Consider the following 23,413-nt stretch of genomic DNA (forward strand, 5'->3'; position numbering starts at 1 on the left):
GAAAAAACAAAACTCGGTGTTCATTTAGATCCGTTGATGTCACATCGAAGGAGAGAAGACTGGATAGTGGCATCGACAAATGAAAACATATTCGTGATAATCTTTAACACAAATACTCAAAATTGATAATCCAAAGGAAGATGGTGTCCGTATTAGTGTCGAAAGGATGACTTAAACCATTAGGATGAAGTTAAATCCAGAAAAGCTCTTCGGACGCAAGAAATTTATAACGTGTTCCTTTTATTTTTTTAGGACCTTTTGGTTCCAATATTTTTTCATTTGTAAATTAGAATGAAATAAAGAAGAAGAACTTCAAAATAAGTTTTCAGCTATAAAATAACATTGAATGTACGTAGCTTAAATTAGATTAACAAATTCAGTACTTTATAGCCAGGATCGTTCTTTATCATTTGCAATATTAACAAAAGGTGGAATATATCAAAGGGACAATAAAAGATTAACACGTTTAACCTCTAACTGGGTACAGACTGCTTACGTCAATATGAAGCAATAAATGCACATCGGGTTTTTAATACCCATACTGTATTATATATACAATATTCCTTATCTTCCGTATTTAATATATTCTCCCGTTCGGGACGTGTTCTCAATTCTATGTCTTAGTCTAGCCAATAGAAACTAAGCCACATCATATGACAACCAATCAGAACCAATATTTGTTAAGGTATAATTCCAAGATGGCGTGGATATTGATAGAAACTAATTGCTTCGAACAGAGATGCGAAGCAATAAGTCGATAAAAAACACACAACCACAACCAAAAAATAAAAACGACAATATCGAAAACCATAGTTAACACACTACTCTACAGGAAAAAAAGACAGAAGGTTGCTATAATTAAACGATGAATCGAGTTAAATGTGTGGTTATTTTCAATTGGTCACGTAGAATTGATGTCGACAGAAAATCTGTAATCTATTGAAGATTAAATTGATCTGAATTGAGAATGAGGGGCAAAATAAAAACTCTAGTGCTAATATGTAATCTGATAATGAATGTTAAATCTTGAAAGAAGAGAGGTGGATGGAAAGAGAGCTATACAGGTAAAATTAATGCTTTGGGTAACAAAATTTCAACAAATTCCTTGCATGTATTTATTTAGGTGTTCCGGAAGGTATAAAGTATTTTACCTCAAATTCGACATCATTCGAATTAATGTTAACAGGCGTCACATGAAACATAAAAATGAATGCTGTTGATATGATCCTAAAGTTGTTTTAAGTTATTAAATTGCGTGTTTTAAAGTGACATCTGGGATTTAAACATCATCTGTTGTTGTGTGTTTGAGTTTTTTCTTTGTAAAAAGTACTTTAATGTTTTGTTAGGAACATGTTTGGTAAACATCCTTTTTCGGAAATCATATAGCACTCAAAAAATTTCTTTTCAACCATCTTACGTATTATATTTACTCTCAGTATCTTTGATGAGTTTTTAGATCATAAAAACCGATATTACATTTAAAAGATGCTAAATTTAAACTAAAAATATTTTACCTTATAATAAATCTTCTGAAATCTAAACAAATCTTGATATTAAAATATATATTTTAAATTCAGACATATATAAAATATTTTGTTAATATCAAATTTTATGACATAAACTTTAAAATATTCTTTACTATTTGAATTTCAAACTGCTGTAAACGTATTAGATTTCTACATGCAGCCGAGTGAAATTCATTAGGCAAGTATTACTAAATGTTTCGTTCAAGGGTCGGGAATATTATATACATGAATAAGATATTACATTCATAAAAGAAAAAGCTATATCAGTTGATATTATTAGTGACCACGTGATAATTCAAGTTTGATGTAAGAACGTCCATTTATATGCAATTTTATGCGACTGTCATACAAGTGAGAGGTTTATCTAGCTTTAAAATCAGGTCTTATCCACCATTTTCTACATAAGGAAATGCCTGTACCAAGTCAGGAATATATGACAGTTGTTTTCCATTCGTTTGATGTGCTTGAGTTTTTGATTTTGCCAATTGTTAAAGGTCTTTCCGTTTTGAATTTTCCTTGGAGTTCGGTATGTTTGTTTTACTTTTTATGCGATTCAGATGTTTTGGGTATTATACACCCTTTACTTTCAAATATTCGGCTTGAGCGTTCCTGATGAAGGTTAATCCAGAAATATGCTTCGGACGCATGAAATTTATATTAAAGTGTTGTTTTCATTTTTTTCTCGAAGTCTTCTTCAGCCCGGTTGTAGTAACATGCGCATTCATCGCAATCAACGATACAGGTGAGACGTGCTACTGATAAGTTACTGTCGCGTACCATGGACGACGTAAACACTGTTTCGGAGGATGAAGTATATATCTAGTTTAAGTATAACTTTCCATTTTCAGATATCATGATTACTCAATTAAAACCGCATCGGTGGTTTCGTGGTAATGTACTCGCAAGAAGGTCGTGGGTTTGATTCCTTGCCTTGTTACTTATTCAAACAAGACTTTCGAAATAGTGATTGATTTTTTTTCTGTTAAACATGTGGTATTGAGGAATAAACCCGAGCACTGGCCGGCTCGATGTCAGGATAATGTATCCTCCAAGCTTGTAATCTCTTCCTTCGGATCTTCCGAATTCCTACAGTGTAAGTTAGCTTGTTGAAAGCTCGAATGAACGATTTCTCATTGTCTTAACAGAAAAGTGTCGTGCACCTGTAACTCATTGATTTACGTGACTTAATATAACATCCTTCTTCCTGTAGGTACACGAAACAGTTTCCCAGATTAATTTGCAGTTCTCATGAGTACAAACTGGTACAACATTTTGTTTAGGTAGAATCATCGAACTAAGCAATACTATACCTCTTGGGATATGTAAAACTTTCAAAACAAATCTGATATAGCTGGCGTGGTTCTGCATTACGAGTGAAAACTGTGCAACAGTCCTATTTGATATCGTTTTCTTTCATAGGATTTTTTAAAATCCTACAAGATGTTAAGAAATCCTATATTATAAAGTCATAATCCGGTAGGATATATTTTTCTTTTTTTTATTTTATAAAATGCGATAGACTTCCGTGTGATTATATTACATACGCGGTGGTCTTTATACGAATTTTGATTTATCTATGATGACTGTATTTAAATGCAGCTGTATTATTTATAATAGGTCGACATTATAGTTAAAGGTTATATTTGTATGACGTCACTGACATATTGTATTAGTACCTAAAAAAAAAAAAGGTGCAGAGGTTCGCATATTGTAATGGTTTCCACACATGATTACCAATGATCAATAATGGTATTGAGAGTTTTAAATCTTTATGTAGGTCTATATCGGGTTTACAAAATAGAGAATAAAGGTCAAAAAGTGCAGACAAAAGGGTAAAAAATTAAAGAAGAGACAAAATAGGCCAAAAAATAAAGAATAGAGAATAATGGGTTGCTAAAATTAAAAAATAGAGAATTATAATCAACATAAATAAAAACTAAAAAAAACATGTTCAAAAATGATAGAGAATAAAGAAATCAATGACCCCCATCCGGACCCTGCTTTATAACTTTGACAAGGCTGGGCGCCTTCAATTAATAGCTAGTTATTTAGGAATATGCTTTTCTGCAAAATAAATTACCGAAACTGATGGTTTTCGTTATCAAATAATTAAAAGATAACCAAATTATGAATCTATCAAATTAACATAAACAAATATTTTAGCAGTGTTCTATTTCAGATAACCTGTCCTCAAAAGAGGCTTTGGTTTTGCTGTCACTGACGCCATGTCCGATCAGGTTCGATTTCCGCAATAAGAAAGTAAATTAACTTATTTAAAAAGAACTACCTAAGTCATAGAAAAAAGCTGTTTGTCAAATAAATGTATAGGCGAATTACAATAAGTAGTAAAAGATGTCAACCTCAATCAGACGTATACCCAGTTGAAATTAAACAAAAGAAATGTTTTAAAAGTTCAACAAAGGTACATAATTTAGGATTTTATGCATCTTATATACGTGTTTTACTTAAATTATAGTATGGGGCTTCGAGATATTTGAAAACTTTTAAATTAAAGACAAATTTTCATAAAACAGTCAATTGTGGTAGACCTGTGCAAATACAAGTGGATCTTTTTTGTGCATAAGCAAAAATTCCGCTGGAAAAAAAACACAGGAAAAAAAAAAGGAAAAAACTAAATTAACTAAATAAAGCAAAAATATTTAAAATATATAATCTCGCTTCAGATTCTATATTTTGATATATTTAGGCTACATGTTGATTTATTAACATTGAAAATTCACAGTACTAAAAATGAAATATATAGGTCAAGTGAAATACCTGTCTAATGAGATATAACAACAGAGTAGGTGTGTTCGAATTACACATTTTTACTAGACTACTTGACGGCAGACTTTACAAGTGGATCTTAAAAATGCATAACTTCAAAAAAACTTCATTTTTGTGTGTTTTATCTAGGGTTGTTAGTCTTCGACCTCTGAAAAATTTTAGTCTGCCCTTCCATTAAATATTTAATTAGATTTTTTTTTTAAATGTTTTTGAATTTTCGAAAAATCCACCCGACAACCGTTCAACATTTTTTGCAACCTTTTAATATTACAAAAAGAAGCATTTAATTCTTGTGATTACATTTGTAAGCTACAATAATGAGGGTGCAAGTTAAATCAAGCCTTTCGTTCATGTTTTGTGCATGCGTATTGTTTTAGTTTTGTCATTGAAAGCGCGCGCAGTCATAGGTCTCGGAAATAGAATAGAAGTTTTTGAATGCCTCAGTCAATCAAAATTCAGAATAGAAGAAACGTCTATTTAGTGTAATTATAAACATTTGGTAGCATTGGCTTTTTAAAAATTTTAAGTCATTATTATTATCCTCCAATTTAAAAAAAAATAGTTGAATATGTTTTATTATCTTGAATGTTTTACTATAAAACGAAAATTAAGTGTTCATGGCCTTGACTTCATTGTAATATAAAATACCTTATCTCATCACAATCTTCAGAAATATACTGCTTTTGAAGTATTGTCTTCCCGTACTCTAATTCGCCGATAGTTTTTTTTTTTTTGTATGCAGCCATATTAACCACGAGGCATTTAGTTAGAACTTCTACAATCGAACAGCGCAAGTGCGAGTGAAACACGTGATGAAACAAACGTGCACTGGAAGGTTACGAGATTGTGTTAATTGCATGATTCTGAAAGAAAGAAAAAAACAATACACCAATTCATCTAACAACTGCTATGACAAAGTTGAATTAACAAAAATAAACGCATAGTAAAGATATAAACACATCGCTCTACCAGCTCACTTATTTTCCGTGTGCTCCATGCTTCTGTGTTGATTGTTTATCAAATTTCACGATCGGTAAACTTCAACAACAAAATCCAAAAGTTAATAAGCCGTTTAATTTTTTTAATCAACTTTAACTGAATGAAATATTTTTTGCCGATTATACGTTATGGATTCGTAATAAATTTTTAAAAACGCATAAAAGGACTTAATTTAGTATATATGCATGCATTGGTTCAACAATTTCCCTAACATTATAATAACAAGAAACTCGTTTCATGTGACTTAAAACAACTTTTCCTTTTGATTAATGAATAACAATATTTTCTCATTGAATGTTTTTTTGTAGAAGTTTATTTACCAATCTTTTTTTATTTTTATTTATACATCAAGTATATGTTTTAAAATCTTTTTGCTCAGAGCTTTCTACAATGATATCAGTTGTTCGTTATAATTACTTTTTTCATAATATAACTGTGATCCTCTTTTATTGTTCTGCTCAATACTAAACGAAAAAGAAACTTTACAAAGAAGATTGATCGTTCAAATTCAACGTGGAATACAATGAGTGACAGCACTTCCAAACCATGTATGTCAAACTCAATTTAATGCACCAATGCAGTAATTCATGTATAATATATATTTATGATTGAATTTCTCAAACCGCCCGTAAACGAAATATACACAGGTAGAATCTATTGACTATTTCTATTGAACATAAATGATATTTACATAATACCAAATACGTTTTTGATGTACATTTCATGATTACTTTCATAACACATCATTTGAAGGATTTTAAAGCTCCACAAAACAACGAATATGGATATACTTAAAGATCATATTTCTACTGGATTTTTTTTTATATTTCTTTCCATTTTTGTGATCAACAGAATGGAAATAGTAGGTAAGACTTTGATTTACAAATCGTAATGTATGTATGTATAGTGCACGTATACTCATGAGGGTTTGTTTGTTTTCATACGTTTACACAATAGTTGCTTTATATAAAAGATTCATCTAAAATTAATTAAAAATTTTCAAAAAATTGACGATTGACTTCACATGTTTGAAGGATAAAAAACAGTTTTTTAAGAGAGCCCTTTGTGGCCGAATAGTCTTTAGTCGTTCATTTACTGTATCACTAGCCTGTCAACAACCAGGTTGTGAGGTCGAACCCCTCACGTAGATATATCATGTGCGTTAGACTCCAACCTTAATTGACTAGGATTTTCAGTTTTCCTGCCAAACATCAACGATCAATCATGTTTTAAGAATTAGTATAAGCCTTTTTGAAACTTGTATTATAAATAATACAGTGATTGTCCCCATTGCTTACCAGGTTAGATTTAAGTTTTCATTTTTTTTTATATTAAAATTTATATGTGAAAAGAAGGGATAAATACATTTATTTCTTATAAAGCAAGAACCTTGCAATCTCACTGGATAATAACCCGGATGTAAAGAACACCCCACCCTAGTTAACCCGGGGATATCAAAATCCAAATTTCCGGGAAATCATTTTTTCCAAAATTAAATAAAAAATCGAAAAAAATGCAAAATTCCAAAAAAAATATAAATTTTTGCAAAAATAAAATGTATGTGAAAACAAAGGGCAAATACATACATTCTTGACATAATATGCAATCACAGACAAAATTCAAGACAAAGAAACAATGCTTTCATTGCTTTTCTTCATTTCAAAGAGTTATCCAACACAGGGATAACCCAAATCAAACACCTCACTGCAAGTTTGATTATATTCATCATTTTTGTCCGTTATGACTCCATGATTCTTTTCAAATATTCAATCAACTGTGATAATCCAATAAACGGGGTCTCTATAAAAAAAAATACATATAAACCTTAATATAAAATAATATTAAGGTATATAGGTAAAAAGAAATTTAGAAACAGGTGTCTGTGGACTCGGTGTAGCAATTTCAGCAGTGTAATTGTCGTATTTATGCTTTTAGCTTATGCATTTACGTGCTTCATGCATGCAATTTGCAAGCTAATTTTCAAAGTTACATTATAGAAAGTTTATTGACATACACGAGGGTGTAGAATGTGTTTATAGAATAGAGAAAATTGAGCAAAAAGAACAAAGAATAGAGAAAAATGAGCAAACAAAATAAAGAATAAAGAATAACTTCAAAAATTAAAGAATTGGGTAAAAATATACTGAACTGAATCTATTTTAAAAGAGTAAAATCCATTTTATTCCTTTCTATAATCTTTTTCAATGTTTACCATAAATTGAATGCAGATTTCATAAAGAAACACACATATTTTACAATATTCCTTGTTTTTATTCTTATAATTGATAAAATTTACATTTAATGTTCGGGAAATTTCCCAAAATATATGAAAGTTTTTAAAAATTTGTGGTAAAGATGTATGTGACAACTTTTCGGGAAATGTCCCAAAATCATTATCAACATTATTATTTATAACATATATGTTGGCAAAGAATGTTGACAAACAGATCTGAAACACATTTCGGGAAAAATCCCGACAAAAATAAACTAAGTGAAAAATGTATAACACAGATGTCTTCGGATATTTTGGGATTTATCCCGAAAACAGAACGTATATGCTAGAACTCATGACTAATAATTTCTTTTCACATTTCGGGAAAAATCCCGAAAATATAAATCTATTATCAGACACACACTTGTTACATAGATTTTTTTTACCCATTTTGGGAAAAATCCCGAAATAAAATCTGCAAGCAAATTTTTTAAATTATATGCTACAGATTTCTTAAACATATTGGGAAAAATCCCGAAAAAACAAAATCTATAAGATATTACAACACAGAATTTTGATACATTCAGAAAGTTTTTATGTAAATTTGTTTCCAACATTTGTTAAAATTTTGATTCATAAAAAATATGTTTCTAACTGAAAAAAATATGTATTTTGTTTATAACCATACTTTTCATTACAGGTCCGAAAAAAGTATTTTCTAAGAAATATTAAGGTTGCTCTCTACTGCATCTCTTTTGTCATGCTTTAGTAATTTCCCAAATATAATATCAACCAAATTTGTCCCACAAAAAGGGGGCTTAGGCCTCCTCTAAATCCTCCTCTTATAAGTGGTCGATTTTAAACTGGCCTAAGCATAAACTTTCCATATAAACTGCAAAAGATTCTAAGTTATAAAACCATGATTTAGGGTTCAGGATAAAAAAATCCCCAAGCACATGTATTGTCCAAAAGCTTATTCAACTGCATATAAAATATCCCTGACCTACTTTTAGTGGTTCTCCTTAAACTGAACTTCTTACAAATCTTACAGTGTAAACTAAGGAAATTTTCAAAGTCAATATTCCATTACTGAGAGGCTGGTGAGGAGGGCGGTGCTCTATGGGATTGAGATGTGTTTCCATAACACATTATGCCCTGCTTCCACAATCAGATTTCCATTGTCAGTAACTTATTTGTAATTACTTAAAAAATCGATGACTTCATAATGAACACTTGAATGTACAAAGTTTCAAGTTTATTTGACCATAACATCATAGTAAACTATTGTACACAAAACCTTAACCTACTGTACTGTTTGTACATCTTGAAAACAAAATGATTGATAAAAACTAGTTTTAACTCATTACTTCAAATGCCAATGAAATTTTAAAATAGGAATAAAAAGAAAAAACTCAAACTCAAAAATATTCAATAATGTAGCCTCATTTCATTTTCCTAATTTGCACAATTTTGTTTTTGTCACAGAAAACATGGAAGAAACTTTATCTTTAATTATATTTTTCTAAATTTCTTTGATGTTCTCCACAACAAAATATAACAAGAGTGCACACGCTGAAATGTCTCGCCTTCTTTACTAATTATTGATGTTATGTTGATAGTCCTAAATATAAAGCTTTACTACCACTATCACATAAACTTAACATTAACCAAGAAAATGAGGTCAAGGTCATATAAACCAAACAAGAAATACATGTACACCTTACAATCATTCAATACACTAAATATAGTTGACCTATTGCTTTTGTTTCTAAGAAATAGACTTAACCAAGAAAACTAAACATTGACCAATGAACCATGAAAACGAGGTCAAGGTCAGATGCACCATGCCAGGCAGACATATACAGCTTACAATTCTTCCATACAACAAATATAGTTGACCTATTGCTTATAGTTTAAGAAAAACAGACCAAAACACAAAAACCTAACACTGAGCAATGAACTGTGAAAATGAGGTCAAGGTCAAATAAAACTTGCGAGACTGACATGTACATCATAAAATATTTCCATACACCAAATATAGTTGACCTTTATTGCATATAGTATTAGAAAAAAAGACCACAACTCAAAAACTTAACTTTGACCCCAGAACCATGAAAATGAAGTCAAGGTCAGATGACACCTGCCAGCTAGACATGTACACCTTACAATCATTCCATACACCAAATAGAGTAGACTTATTGCAAACAGTATAAGGAAAACAGACCAAAACAAAAACTTAACTTACCACTGAACCATGAAAATGAGGTCAAGGCCAGATGACACCTGCCAGTTGGTCATGTACACCTTACAGTCCTTCTGTACACCAAATATACAAGACCTATTGCTTATAGTATCTGTGATATGGACTTGACCACCAAACCTTAACCTTGTTCACTGATCCAAGAAATGAGGTCGAGGTCAAGTGAAAACTGTCTGACAGTCATGAGGACCTTGCAAGGTACGCACATACCAAATATAGTTAACCTATTACTCTTAATAAGAGAGAAATTAACATTACAAAAAATCTTAACTTTTTTTTCAAGTAGTCACTGAACCATGAAAATGAGGTCAAGGTCAATGGAAATGTGACACACGGAAACATCGTAACATGAGGCATCTGTATACAAAGTATGAAGCATCCAGGTCTTCCACCTTCTAAAATATAAAGCTTTTAAGAAGTTAGCTAACGATGCCACCGCCACCGCCGGATCACTATCCCTATGTCGAGCTTTCTGCGACAAAATCGCAGGCTCGACGAAAAAGAAAAATACTGTTCTAAAATAAAATACATGTTCTATATAATATTACAAATACATACAATAAAATATAACTACAAATCATAGTAACATGTGAATAAATCTTCATAACATGTGCAATGCTTGTTATATTCAGATGGAATTATTACATGTTAATTAAAATTGATCTGTTTCTTTACTGATGACTTTTTCTCTTCCTTTCACTCCTGCCTATAAGAGAAAAGTAAAATAACATTTAGTAAAATATAACAAAAACGTGCTATTCCGCTGAACATGCTAAATGTAAATATTAATGGTGAAATCAACAATTTTGATCATGTTGATAGGTTGAGACTATCACATTTGACATTTATAACAAAACTTCTTTTCCCCCTCTGACCATTTTGATTACCTTGTGTGACTTTTCACACAATCAACATGATCATAATGTACATAACTTTTCTGACATTTTTTATCAATAAAGATAGTATAGCCAATAATAGTTTTCAAAATTATTTAGTGTAGAGTTGAGTTCTTTTCCCTTTCTCCAATTGAATGTTCCTGGCAACCTGCATTCTTTTATGTTACTTTTTTTCATTTAACAAATACTGATCAAGATTTAAAAGGGGAGCAGAATTGAGTTTTCATGTGGCTTTCCAAAGTCAAGACCGTTCCTGTTACCTAAAGTTGTATCTTAAGTTTTGTGGTTATAAGCATTGTGTATAAGTTTCAGAACATTTGGTTAAGCAAACTTAAGTTTATAGTGAACTAAAATGAATAAACAGCTGTGCCATGAGCACATGATACCTCCGTCGCTTTTTCAAAGAATAAGGTCTTCAACACAGCGAGAAAATCACGCACTATAAGTGTTTCTTGTTTCTCTTTTTTTATATAGATTAGACCGTTTGTTTTCCAAATTTATTTTCACACTAATCATTTTTGGGGTCCTTAAATTAATAATAGCTTACTGTTCGGTGTGATCCAAGGCTCTGTGTTGAAGACTGTACTTTGACCTATAATGGTTTTTCTTTTACAAATTGTGACTTGGATGGAGAGTAGTCTCATTGGAACTCATACCACATCTTCTTATATCTATGTACAAACATACAAGGATAAAACTTAATGCCCTCCTCCGCTACGACGGGGCATAACAAAATGCATATACATATAAAGCAGCAGGACTCTTATTAAGACTGAATATGACAGTACCTTATTCTTTATTCTTTCATCTTATCCCCTGCATGATTGCTGACATGAATTTTGGTTCTTTATTTCTTTTACGTCCAGGCAATTTTGGTATGAAAGCACCATATTTCAAGCTAAGTGTACCCATGATTTGTCCTCGGTGTATTTTGATAAAAATAATAAATGTTGACTGCATCTTTTGGTGTCTCTCTTGTAAAACAATAATGCAAAGTCTATGTGTGTTGTTTAAAATTACAAATCATAGGAATTAACCAGTAACATATATTGTATTGTAATTTCACTTCTGAAACAATCCTGACCGGTGACTGTACAGTTTCAGCATCCTTTCCTTTGTTCTTAATTTTTCTGATATTTAGCTGAAAGCAGGATCAATATATTCATGTGTGTGGCAAACCAGTACTAACGACCAGAGAACCTGAAAAAAAATTATCTGTTGAGTTCTCGACTAGTATCATTTATTTATCCATTAAAGAGATAGAGCTTTGTTAGAATTTTGAAAGGTGGAAGCAGTATAATTACTTTAATACACTAAAATATGTAATAAATAAAACAAGAATGTGTCCATGGGACACGGATGTCCCTGCTTGTAAATATATCTCTAATTTATCCTTTTTTTCTATTAATAAAGTAACATAATATGAGAATGATGAAAGTGACTTGATCAGTGTTTGATGTTAATAAGCATTGGAACAAGGAATTATTTGAATCTGGAATTATTTTGAATTCTGGAAAATTGAAACGAAATTTATGATGAAAACTAACCAAACTAAATAGGGTTAGCCATGCGCGCATGGCTAAGGGGGGTTAGTTAGTTCATACTGAAAGAACAGTGAAAGTAAAATTACCCTTGCATGGCTATCCCTATTTAGTTGGGTATGTTTTCATCATACATTTCTTATCAATTTTCCAGAATTCAAAATTATTCCAGATTCAGATAATTCCTTGTTTTGTGTATAAGTTTCATAACACTTGGTTGAGGCAATGAAAAGCTAAAGTGCAATTAGGGATTTGAACTAGTTTTCAATTACTTCAAGTTCCCTGATATTGATTCATGTTTTTTTTTATTGCAGTACGTACAGTAATAATCTGATGGTTTAAGAGAGCACAATACCACGACAACAACATGTTTATCAAAATATCATTTTCATTTTGTTCTTTCTTAATATTCATCAGACACATTTTCTTAACTAGATACCCCAATGATGATTGACTGTGGCCAAGTTAGGTTAAATTTGTCCCAGTAGTTTCAGAGGAGAAGATTTTTGTAAAAGTTAATGGTCGACGAGGGCCCTTTGGGCCAGGTGAGCTAAACAAGAGGCTCTAAAGAGCCTGTGTCGCTCACCTTGGTTTATGTGCATATCAAACAAAGGACACTCTCTAACATTGTAGACGAGAATATACTTCATGACAAAAATCTCTATTTTGTTGATCTTTTATTACAGGTCTTTTATAATTAGTCTGTTTAGTTTCTCTCTTTCTTCTTTAGTTCTTGCTCAAAACACAAAAGAGGGTAAACAAAAATCCTCACTGAAGGGCAATCACTCCTATTAAGCATGTTAAGAGTGACAGTCTACTAACTATATCGGCAGAATTTAACTTTTAATAGATCTTGCCATGCCTTTTCTTACATTACTCAAGATCTGTTAAAGTGACGCTATCCAAATTTGTACTTGATCTGCGTTTTGTGGTAATATGCATTGTGCATAAGTTTCATAACATTTGGTTGAGGCAAACTAAAGTGAGAAAGAAAATGAAAAATTCAGCAATATTTCCATTTGTAGAGGGGGATAACTCTAGAACGGTAAAAGTGACGCTACCCAAATTCACACTTGATCTGAGTTTTGTGGTAATAAGCATTGTGTATAGGTTTCATAACATTTGGTTGAGGCAAACTAAAGTGAGAAAGGAAATGAAAAATTCAGCAATATTTCCATTTGTAGAGGGGGATAACTCTAGAACGGTAAAAGTGACGCTACCCAAATTCACACTTGATCTGAGTTTTGTGGTAATAAGCATTGTGTATAGGTTTCATAACATTTGGTTGAGGCAAACTAAAGTGAGAAAGGAAATGAAAAATTCAGCAATATTTCCATTTGTAGAGGGGGATAACTCTAGAACGGTAAAAGTGACGCTACCCAAATTCAAACTTGATCTGAGTTTTGTGGTAATAAGCATTGTGTATAGGTTTCATAACATTTGGTTGAGGCAAACTAAAGTGAGAAAGGAAATGAAAAATTCAGCAATATTTCCATTTGTAGAGGGGGATAACTCTAGAACGGTAAAAATGACACTACCCAAATTTATACTTGGTCTGTGTTTTAAGGTAATAAGCATTGTGTATAAGTTTCATAACATTTGGTATAGGCAAACTAAAGTTAGAGAACGGAAACCAATTATCGGACCTACGGGACAGACGGACAAGGGTAAAACTTAATGCCCCCTCCGCTACGGCGAGGCATAAAAAATGTTTCTAAATTTCATAGTTTTCCTGATAATAGGCATAAATAAAACAAGAGGCTCTCAAGAGCCTGAATCGCTCACTTGTATTTCAGAGGAGAAGATTTTCAAATGTTAGCAAACTTGATGAACAAATTGTGTAAAATTGTCTTTAAAGGGCAATAACTCCTTAAGGGGTCAATTGACAATTTTGGTCATATTAACTTTTTTGTAGATCTTATACTTTGCTGAACATTATTGCTGCTTACAGTTTATATATATCTATAATAATATTCAAAATAATAACAAAACAACTGCAAAATTTTGTTAAAACTACCAATTCGGTGGCAGCAACCCAACAATGGGTTGTTCGATTTGTCTGATAATTTCAGGGCCGATAGATCTTGACCAATTAAACAATTTTACCCCATGTCACATTTGCTCTAAAAGATTTAGTTTTTGAGATATAAGCCAAAAACTGCATTTGACCCTTATGTTCTATTTTTAGCCATGGCGGCCATGTTTGTCAATGGATACAAGCTTCGGATACAATTTATAAACAAGATACCCTAAGGAACATTTAGGTAAAGTTTGAAGGTAATTGGCCCAGTAGTTTCAGAGGAGAAGATTTTTAAATGTTAGCAAACTTGATGAACAAATTGTGTAAAATTGTCTTTAAAGGGCAATAACTCCTTAAGGGGTCAATTGACAATTATGGTCATATTAACTTTTTTGTAGATCTTACTTTGCTGAACATTATTGCTGCTTACAGTTTATATATATCTATAATAATATTCAAAATAATAACAAAAAAACTGCAAAATTTTGTTAAAACTACAAATTCAGTGGCAGCAACCCAACAATGGGTTGTTCGATTCGTCTGATAATTTCAGGGCCGATAGATCTTGACCAATTAAACAATTTTACCCCATGTCACATTTGCTCTAAAAGATTTAGTTTTTGAGATATAAGCCAAAAACTGCATTTGACCCTTATGTTCTATTTTTAGCCATGGCGGCCATGTTTGTCAATGGATACAAACTTCGGATACAATTTATAAACAAGATACCCTAAGGAACATTTAGTTAAAGTTTGAAGGCATTTAGCCCAGTAGTTTCAGAGGAGAAGATTTTTGAAATAGTTTACAACGACAGACGACGACGACAGACGACGGACGCCAAGTGATGGCATAAGCTCACATGGGGCCCTTCGGGCCCAGGTGAGCTAAAAAAGATGTACAACAATTTATAAACTAGATACCCTAAGGAACATTTATTTAAAGTTTGAAGGTATTTGGCCCAGTAGTTTCAGAGGAGAAGATTTTTGAAATAGTTTACGACGATAGACGACGACAGACGACGGACGCCAAGTGATGGCATAAGCTCACATGGGGCCCTTTGGGCCGCGGTGAGCTAAAAAAGATGTTCAACAGGTGTTTAGAAATAAAGAAGATAATGCACTCCAAAGAAATTTTTTTATTTATATTAGAGCTCCCATGAGAAAAAACATATGATAGATTTTATAGCAATATGGAAATTAAATATTAATGTACAATGTAATGTATGTGCCTGTTCCAAGTCATGAGCCTGTAATTCAGTGGTTGTCGTTTGTTGATGTGTTACATATTTGTTTTACGTTCATTTTTTGTACATGTACATAAATTAGGCCGTAATTTTTCTTGTTTTCTTGTTTTACATTTGTCATTTCGGGGCTTTTTATAGCTATGTGGTATGGGCTTTGCTCATTGTTGAAGGCCGTACGGTGACCTATAGTTGTTAATTTCTGTGTCAATTGGTCTCTTGTGGAGAGTTGTCTCATTGGTAATCATACCACATCATTTATAAGCATACATCAAGTAAAGTTAAGTACAACATTTAAAAGTGTAGATGTTAATAACATTTCTGATATATCCAATTTTCTTGAGGAGAATATCTAAAATATATGAATTTATGAGGGCTTGGAACCCCGCTAACATGTTTAACCCTGCCACATTCTGTGCCTGTCCCAAGTTAGGAACCTGGACAATCAGTGGTTGTCGTTTGTTGCTGTGTTACATATTTGTTTTTCGTTAATTTTTTTGTATTTTTTTAGAAGGCCTTTAGTATTGAATTGTTTTACATTTGTAATTTTGGGGCCTTTTATATATGACTATGCAGTATGAGCTTTGCTCATTGTTGAAGGCTGTACTGTGACCTATAGCTGACTGACAGACGGAGGGACAGGGGTAAAACAATATGCCCGCCAACTTTTAGTTGCGGGGACATACAGAGTTATACACTTTGTTTAAAATACTATTGAAAAGTTCATAATTTAAATTATTCATGTTCACAGAAGTCTTTTGTTAATGTTTATATTTGTATTGTGTTGTGTTGTTTTGTTTCTGTATCACATATAAGTCTAAGTTTTTGACCACCAAAATTTGCAAAGAACAATTTCAGTATTTCCCTCAAGGACCACCAGGAGAAAAAAGATTTCAAGAACTCTGTAATGGAGAGAAAGAATGGATAGGGTTTAAAGAATAGAGAATATTGGACAAACATGTGCAGAATAAAGGGGCAAACAAATAATGAATAGAGAATATTGGACAAACATGTGCAGAATAAAGGGGCAAACAAATAAAGAATAGAGAATATTGGAAAAATAATACAGAATATTGAATAATAGGGCACAAAAATACAGTAAATTATTAAGACATGATAGAGATAATATAAATGGGCAAAAAATAAATAATGAATAGAGAGAAAAATGGTCTAATATTTAAAGAATAAAGACAATAAGGACCCCCTCATCCAAACCCTCATTTAGCAGAACAGTAAAAATGATAATTATCTACTTTCATGTGGACATTTTCAAACAATTTCATACATTCCCATATCTTTAACTATTTGATCATTACTTACATCTGTCCATTATTATGTTGTCTTTTAGATCACATTGCATTTGAAGCTGATGTTCAATACTTGCACAGTTGTACACCTAGAAAAAAAATCTGCAAAAATAAGATAAAACAGTCTTGTGTAACTGTCATACTAGTTTAGATACAGAATCGTGTGACTTTCTAACAGAAAATTTACATCACATCAATGAGAAATTGCAAAAAGTAAATAAAATTATTCATTTGTCGCTTTCATTGTTGAGGTTACATGAGTGCATTAGCTGCCTTATTTTTACATGTTCACAAATCAGTATTCGGGAGAGCAGTAAATATATCGAGGCTCTGCACCCTCCCCCTGAAATTTTGTGCTCTGAAGGGAACCAGGTGCTTTTTCTAAGTAAGGAAAGAGTTTAAAAATTATCCATCATGTCCTCACATCTACGGTAATTATTAAAAGATGAATTAATTGATCATTGAAATGTGTATCAGAGTCAGAACTTCTCAATGTTCATTTTTTGGGGGAATATTTATTACCCTAATTTAATGTTTTTATTGTCTTTAATTAAGTGACTGACACAGTACTGAGGATAACATTTTCATATCTCTTCATTTATATCTACAAATTCTAATGATGTTTCACATCCTGGGGGATATAAACCCATGAAATTGAAACTTTTCACACATAATTGACTAATAGTAGTAATTGGGAATGTAAACATGTAATAATTTTTTTCCCAGTAGGCAGTTTAACCAAAATTAAGATACAGACAAGACATAATAAATCTATTATACTATATACACAGCATGCACAGGACATGTGCTCCTATCATAATGATGAACTGAGTCTATACTGTCCCTTTAACAAATAATGCAAAGTTAAAAATTTTTGTTATTTAGATTCTGTGAATTTTTTTAATTTTAAACATTCTTAGTTTGTTTGAAATAGATATACGTTGTATACTTAATCATCTGTAGAATTTTTTTATTAATGAAAAAAAAAGAATTAGCTTAACTGATTAATCTATAAAGATTATAGTCGATCCAGGTAATTTCGTACAGGCAGTTGGTCCGAGAACACAGTTTTTTTGTAGTGCATTTCTTTTAGAAAATAAGTGGAAATAAAAAAAATCCAAACTGAGCTTTCTCAATAATATTTTTACAGTGTGTTGTACTACTTAACTTTTGGGACAAATTATATAGAAATTATAGAAAAACTTCATCAGCTCTAACTCAAAATATGGACTATTTTATGTTAAGGGGGTCTTGAAATCTTGACAGCTTCCAAAATCAATGCTAATTTTTAACCTTTTTCAGCTGGAACAAATCACTATTTTACTTTAAAATTCATAATTCAAATTTTTTAACAGTGTAATTTTATCCCCCAACTTGCTATTTGAGACATAAAACATGAAGAAATAAATTTGGAAGGGGGATAAAAAAAAATTGGCAAGTAACACCCTGTCCACACTAGTTAGGGACTATATTCGTGGACAATGAAAATCAAAGGACGATAACTGTGTGTCCAGACCAGGTAATTACTGTACATTTTGCTTGTTTATTAAACAGGGAACCAAATGACTTTCATTTAGGACCAAAAGTGTACGGAATTACCCTGACTGACTCTAATGTAAGATCAACCTCCTCTCCAAGGTAAGATATGTACATGCATTCATAAACTGGGGCTCGAGTAGGAGATACACCCTTATGTCACAAGGCTTTTACCCTAATGATCGAAGCGTGTCTAGAAATTGCTTCAGATTACTTTTAAGCAAATAGAACAGTTTTGAACATTTAAAAGATCCCAAGTACATGTAAATATTAATGACTCACATTTTAGATGACCAACAATGTATTAAGAAATTTTCAAAGAACATATATATCGGATTTAATATTGTCTGCCATGAAATTATGTCCACCAGACACTATTTCACAGTAAATTGTGTCCACGGACTTAATGTTATTATGAAATATTGTCCAAACAATGTTTGCCTATAGTATACAATTGTGTCCAGATGTGAAAAAAATTGTCCTTCAATGAAGGGACAATATTTCATATGAAAAAAGTGTCCTTCATTGAAGGGACAGTATGTCAAGAGAAAAAGTGCCCACTATCAATACCTACTATGTTTACATAGCTTCAATTCTTTATCTAAATTAAAGTTTAAAAATTAGAATATAGGTTTTGTCTCTATTAAAACATGGCATGTAAACTGGAGTAGTGAATTCATACTAAATGTGACCATCACCATGTGTAGTTAAACATGAATTATACAATAAAACATGTACTAATACACACAAAAACAGAAATATATTAAATAGTACTTAAAAATATGAACAATGTTAATAAAAATACATGTATTTTATTTCAATTTACATAAACTGTTATCACAGAGATATGTCTTGCCTTTTTGAAATTTTGATAAAGCAATATTGTTGAAATTAAAATAGCAATACTTTAACATGTAAGTTATGTAAAATATTCAAAGTCAATGAACCATGACTGAAGGTACATGGCTGAACAATCTCCATGGAAATGAGATGTGCTAATGTTAAATTATACAAAAGCTTCTTTTTATGCATACCAAATATAATTGACTTACCTAAGTCATTCCCTTAAAAAAACCTAAACACAAACATTAACTTGGTAAACTATGTAAAAGTTTCAAAGTCAATGAACCATGATGAGGGGGTGGGGCTTTATAATCTCCATGGAAACAAGACTTGCAAATTTATGCCAATAAATTTGCATACCGAATATCATTGACTTAACATTAGCAGTTCATCTTAAACTGATCTAATCAGTATCACAAACTAATACATTTAAACTAAGCAAATGTTTCAAAGTCAATAGACCATGACTGAGGGGAAGGGGCCAAATAATCTCCATGGAAATGAGATATGCCATTATGCTAATACAACTGCATACCAAATATCATTGACCTACAAATGTACCACTAGTGGTTCCCCATAAACTGACTCAGACCTAATCACAAACTAATACATGTATAAAACTAAGCAAAATTTTCAAGGTCAATAGACCATGACTCAGGAGGCAGGGCCAAATAATCTCTATGGAAATGAGATATGCCAATGTTTATACAACTGCATACCAAATATCATTGACCTACCACTTGTGTTTCACCATAAACTAGACCTAATCTCAAACTAATACATTGTTGACGCCGCTGCTGCCGTCGGCAAACCTATAATGTCTCGCTTTTTTACTCTGTCAAGGCGAGCTAAAAATCATGTAATTTTCAAGAATTTTCTCATAAATACTGTTCTTTCTTCATTTGGTATTCTTGTACTTTATATAGGGGTTGTGACAGTTGATGCTGGTGGATACTTTTTGTTGACATCTTTATAGCTAAGATAATTGAATATGCTTTGGAATTTAACACCTTCCATTTGGTGTTTTTATCAAATTATAACAGGTTCTTGATTGGTTTGTTTTAGTAATAGAACATTTAATATAGCCAAAATACGTGAGTGACTTTTTTATGATCTCCCTTTAAAGGACACCTTTTACTGTGAAAAGGTCCTCTTATTGAAAATCAACCTTGCAGGACAGAATTTAATAGTACTTTATCATGAAATAATGAATTGAAGGACACTTTTTCAAAGCATCGGACAAATTAAAATATTTACATTTTCTGTGAAAAAGTGTCAAGGTGGTTGATAGTAAAAAAAGGTATTGTTACTTACACATGTAAATGACTAGTAATGGATTGTTGAGACTTGTTATATGTCAATACATTTTAGAAAATTGTAATTATGGAGAATAATAAAGACTTTTTTACAGTGGGCCCCAAATCCCCAAATACCTGTGTCAGATGTAGGTGAATAGAAAATAGGGATTGTATGCAAGTAAAGCCTAGATTTTTGTAAAAAAAAAAAAAAAACAAAGACTTTTATCTGTTATAGTTTGATCTATTACAGATTTTCATTGTAAAATTTAACTCACTTACAAGTATTATGTCCATGCCAGCATTTATTGTTTACAAAGAGTCCTACACAACCTTAAATCAAATACAATCCAAAGTCAAACACACCCAAAGCCAAAGGCAAAGGTGTACTTGAATAGGTCTATATTTGGTAGTCTTGATTTAATGAATAACTTTATTTCTGAATTTTAAATTGGTATTATTAAACTGTGTAAGAGAAATTATTGCTCTATCTAATAAGCATTGACCAGTTGACATTATTGTGGTCAAGCAGATACCAAAAAATATTCGGAATCCAGATTTTCCCCATACTTGTCAGGTAACCAGAGGATTTCCAAACCGAAGTGGTTCGTCTAAAAAAGGTGGAATTTTAATACAGAATAGGTGACGGGTAACAGTTCTGTGGATGGAACAAACATCCTCACCTTCAAACTGGTAAAGTTCAACTTCTACAAGAGTCCTGAGTTGCAGTGCGATAGAAGAACGTCTGTTATCCAAATGCAATCAGGGAACCAGTTCATGTAAGACAAACTTGTTGTGACCTTGAACTTGAAGATGCAGAGATGCTGAATGAAAACTTGTCAGTACGACAGTAGCCTGTTGTTGAAATGATTTCAATTTATATATATGGTAAACATTTAGTTAAAACAAGTGTGAGAGCAATTTACGTTTAAAGGGGGACTGGATTTTTTGTTTTGAATCTTTGTTTCTTTTCTTTTTTTTTTTTTGAGGGGGGGGGGGGGGGGGGGGGGGGGGGGGAGGGGGGAGGGGGGAGGTGAAAGGTATAGATAACTAATGGACCTACCAGTTGGTTTTCATGGGGGGCTAGGATGAACAATTTTGTCCTTCATTCTATTAGTTGTTATGTATTTTTCACTCTATTCGGTCCTGCCTTTTTTGTTTTGAAATTGAGAATGGAAATGGAGAATGTGTCAAAAAGACAGCAACCCTACCAAAGAGCAGAAACCAGCAGAAGGCCACCAATGGGTCTTCAACATAGCGAGAAAATCCCGCACCAGGAGGCTTGCTTCAGCTAGCCCCAAAACAATAATGTGTACTAGTTCATTAGTTTATCCTGACTTTTTTTTACATACATGTAAATAGTCATCCTGCCTTTTTTCGGCAAAGTGTCTCATCCCACCTTTTGATTACTCAAAACTCCTGTCCTGTTTTTTTTTCGAATTTCATCCTGATTTTTTTATATTATAGTCTAGTTGCATAATCAATAATATTTATTGTTCGAACAGAGTATGTTTAAGTTTATTGAAAAATTCGCCCAATATTTGTAAAATGTATTTGCTGCAAACAAATATAAATTATTTTTTATTTGCATAGTAGAATACTGGAATACATTGTACTTACATGACTTATCTTATTGATATTTGTTAACAATTTTATTAATTCTAATCAGTCAATTTGATAACAATATGAATTTATATCTTTTTCAAGTTTTAAAATTGGTACATCATTTTTTGTTACTCATTCCAAGCTGACTATATAGCTAGTTTATCAAAAAAAAATGTTATTTTTATTATAAATCCATTACAACAATCAGTGAGAATTATCATTTTTAACAATTAATGCTCTAAAACAAATTTTAAGCCAACAACTTTTAAATATTTCCATGTGTTTTCATAAATTTCCAGAATTTATACCATATGAATAAGTTTATTAAAATTTAATACCCATTAAACAATATGTTTTAATAAAAGTACTAGGGAGAACGGACCTAGGGCGAACAGACTCTGTGGGTGAATGAACTCTGGGTTAACAGACCTAGGGGAAACATGTAATCAGGGCAGAGGGATTTTGTTAATGCGATTAAATATTCTTACATGTACAGGCTATACATCAAAGAATATAATGTAATAAAACCTCTTTATCCAAATCTTCATATTGTATATATGTTCCAGACCATATGAGTATTTGGACCGTACACATATACTCGTGCAGTCGGACCATATGTGTACGGTCAGACCATTTGAGTATACTCATACAGTCTAGGACTAACTGGCCCCTATATGTATTTGTACCATATAGGGGTTAATTTTAGACAAACATTTATCAAAATTTTTATTGAATATATACATACAAATTATTATAATTACAATTAGATGAATAAAGTGAAATATATCATCATATCATCAACCCTAATAATCTGGAAACAACTGGTATTATTATAGAGTATCAAAGCTACCTTATTCCTTCCCCCCAAACGTGTCCGATTCCCCCAAACGTGTCCACTCAGAAACGTGTCCTTCCCCCCAAACGTGTCTGATTCCCCCAAACGTGTCCACATGACGTCACTGAACTGCAAAACATATCTAAATGTAAAAGGGCGCCAAAGCGTGTCATTTTTATTAACGCCCAATCATGTCCATTTATATAATAACACCCAAACGTGTCCATCTCACAAACGTGTCCATATGAAGCCTAACTTTTTCCTTCTTTCTCTAAAAGCTCAATCGTGTCCATATCATAAAAATGTCCAAACGTGTCCCCGTTATTTGCATGGTTATTGCTCTTTCATATACTCCTTTTACTATTTCATTGCAAATTGAAATATAGTCCTTTAGGTCTTTATCAAACAAACAGAATAACCCGTGCCAAAATGGGGCCTCCGTTTGGTTGGGCGGGGTGTAAAAGTACGCAGCAATGTCTACAGGTAACAATGTGGATATTGAATCAGATAC

General features: G+C 32.0%; 1 protein-coding gene and 2 long non-coding RNA genes across 3 annotated transcripts in view; 1 reads left to right on the forward strand and 2 right to left on the reverse strand.

The window, feature by feature from the left end:
- Window positions 1-1,513: 1,513 nt before the first annotated feature.
- Window positions 1,514-23,413, reverse strand: part of LOC127714535 (uncharacterized) — a 42,299-nt gene continuing 20,399 nt past the window's right edge. Inside the window, exons 2-4 of the long non-coding RNA XR_007987773.1 lie at window positions 4,962-5,176; window positions 2,837-2,959; window positions 1,514-1,536 (exon numbers count right to left, since the gene is read on the reverse strand). This is a non-coding gene — a long non-coding RNA (uncharacterized LOC127714535). The remainder of the gene's footprint in view (window positions 1,537-2,836; window positions 2,960-4,961; window positions 5,177-23,413) is intronic.
- The window catches only part of LOC127714528 (uncharacterized), a 62,122-nt gene continuing 44,640 nt past the window's right edge, over window positions 5,932-23,413 (forward strand). Inside the window, exon 1 of the mRNA XM_052220615.1 lies at window positions 5,932-6,178. Coding sequence (XP_052076575.1) covers window positions 6,094-6,178 — 85 coding nt within the window. The 5' untranslated portion in view covers window positions 5,932-6,093. The remainder of the gene's footprint in view (window positions 6,179-23,413) is intronic.
- LOC127714530 (uncharacterized) lies at window positions 10,449-21,440 on the reverse strand. Its single transcript, XR_007987767.1, has 4 exons — window positions 21,146-21,440; window positions 16,802-16,877; window positions 11,469-11,880; window positions 10,449-10,490 (listed from the first exon to the last, which is right to left on the reverse strand). It is a non-coding gene; the product is annotated as an uncharacterized LOC127714530 (long non-coding RNA).

Source organism: Mytilus californianus, unplaced genomic scaffold (genome assembly GCF_021869535.1).
Source record: "Mytilus californianus isolate M0D057914Y unplaced genomic scaffold, xbMytCali1.0.p SCAF_9, whole genome shotgun sequence".
Classification (NCBI taxonomy): domain Eukaryota; kingdom Metazoa; phylum Mollusca; class Bivalvia; order Mytilida; family Mytilidae; genus Mytilus; species Mytilus californianus.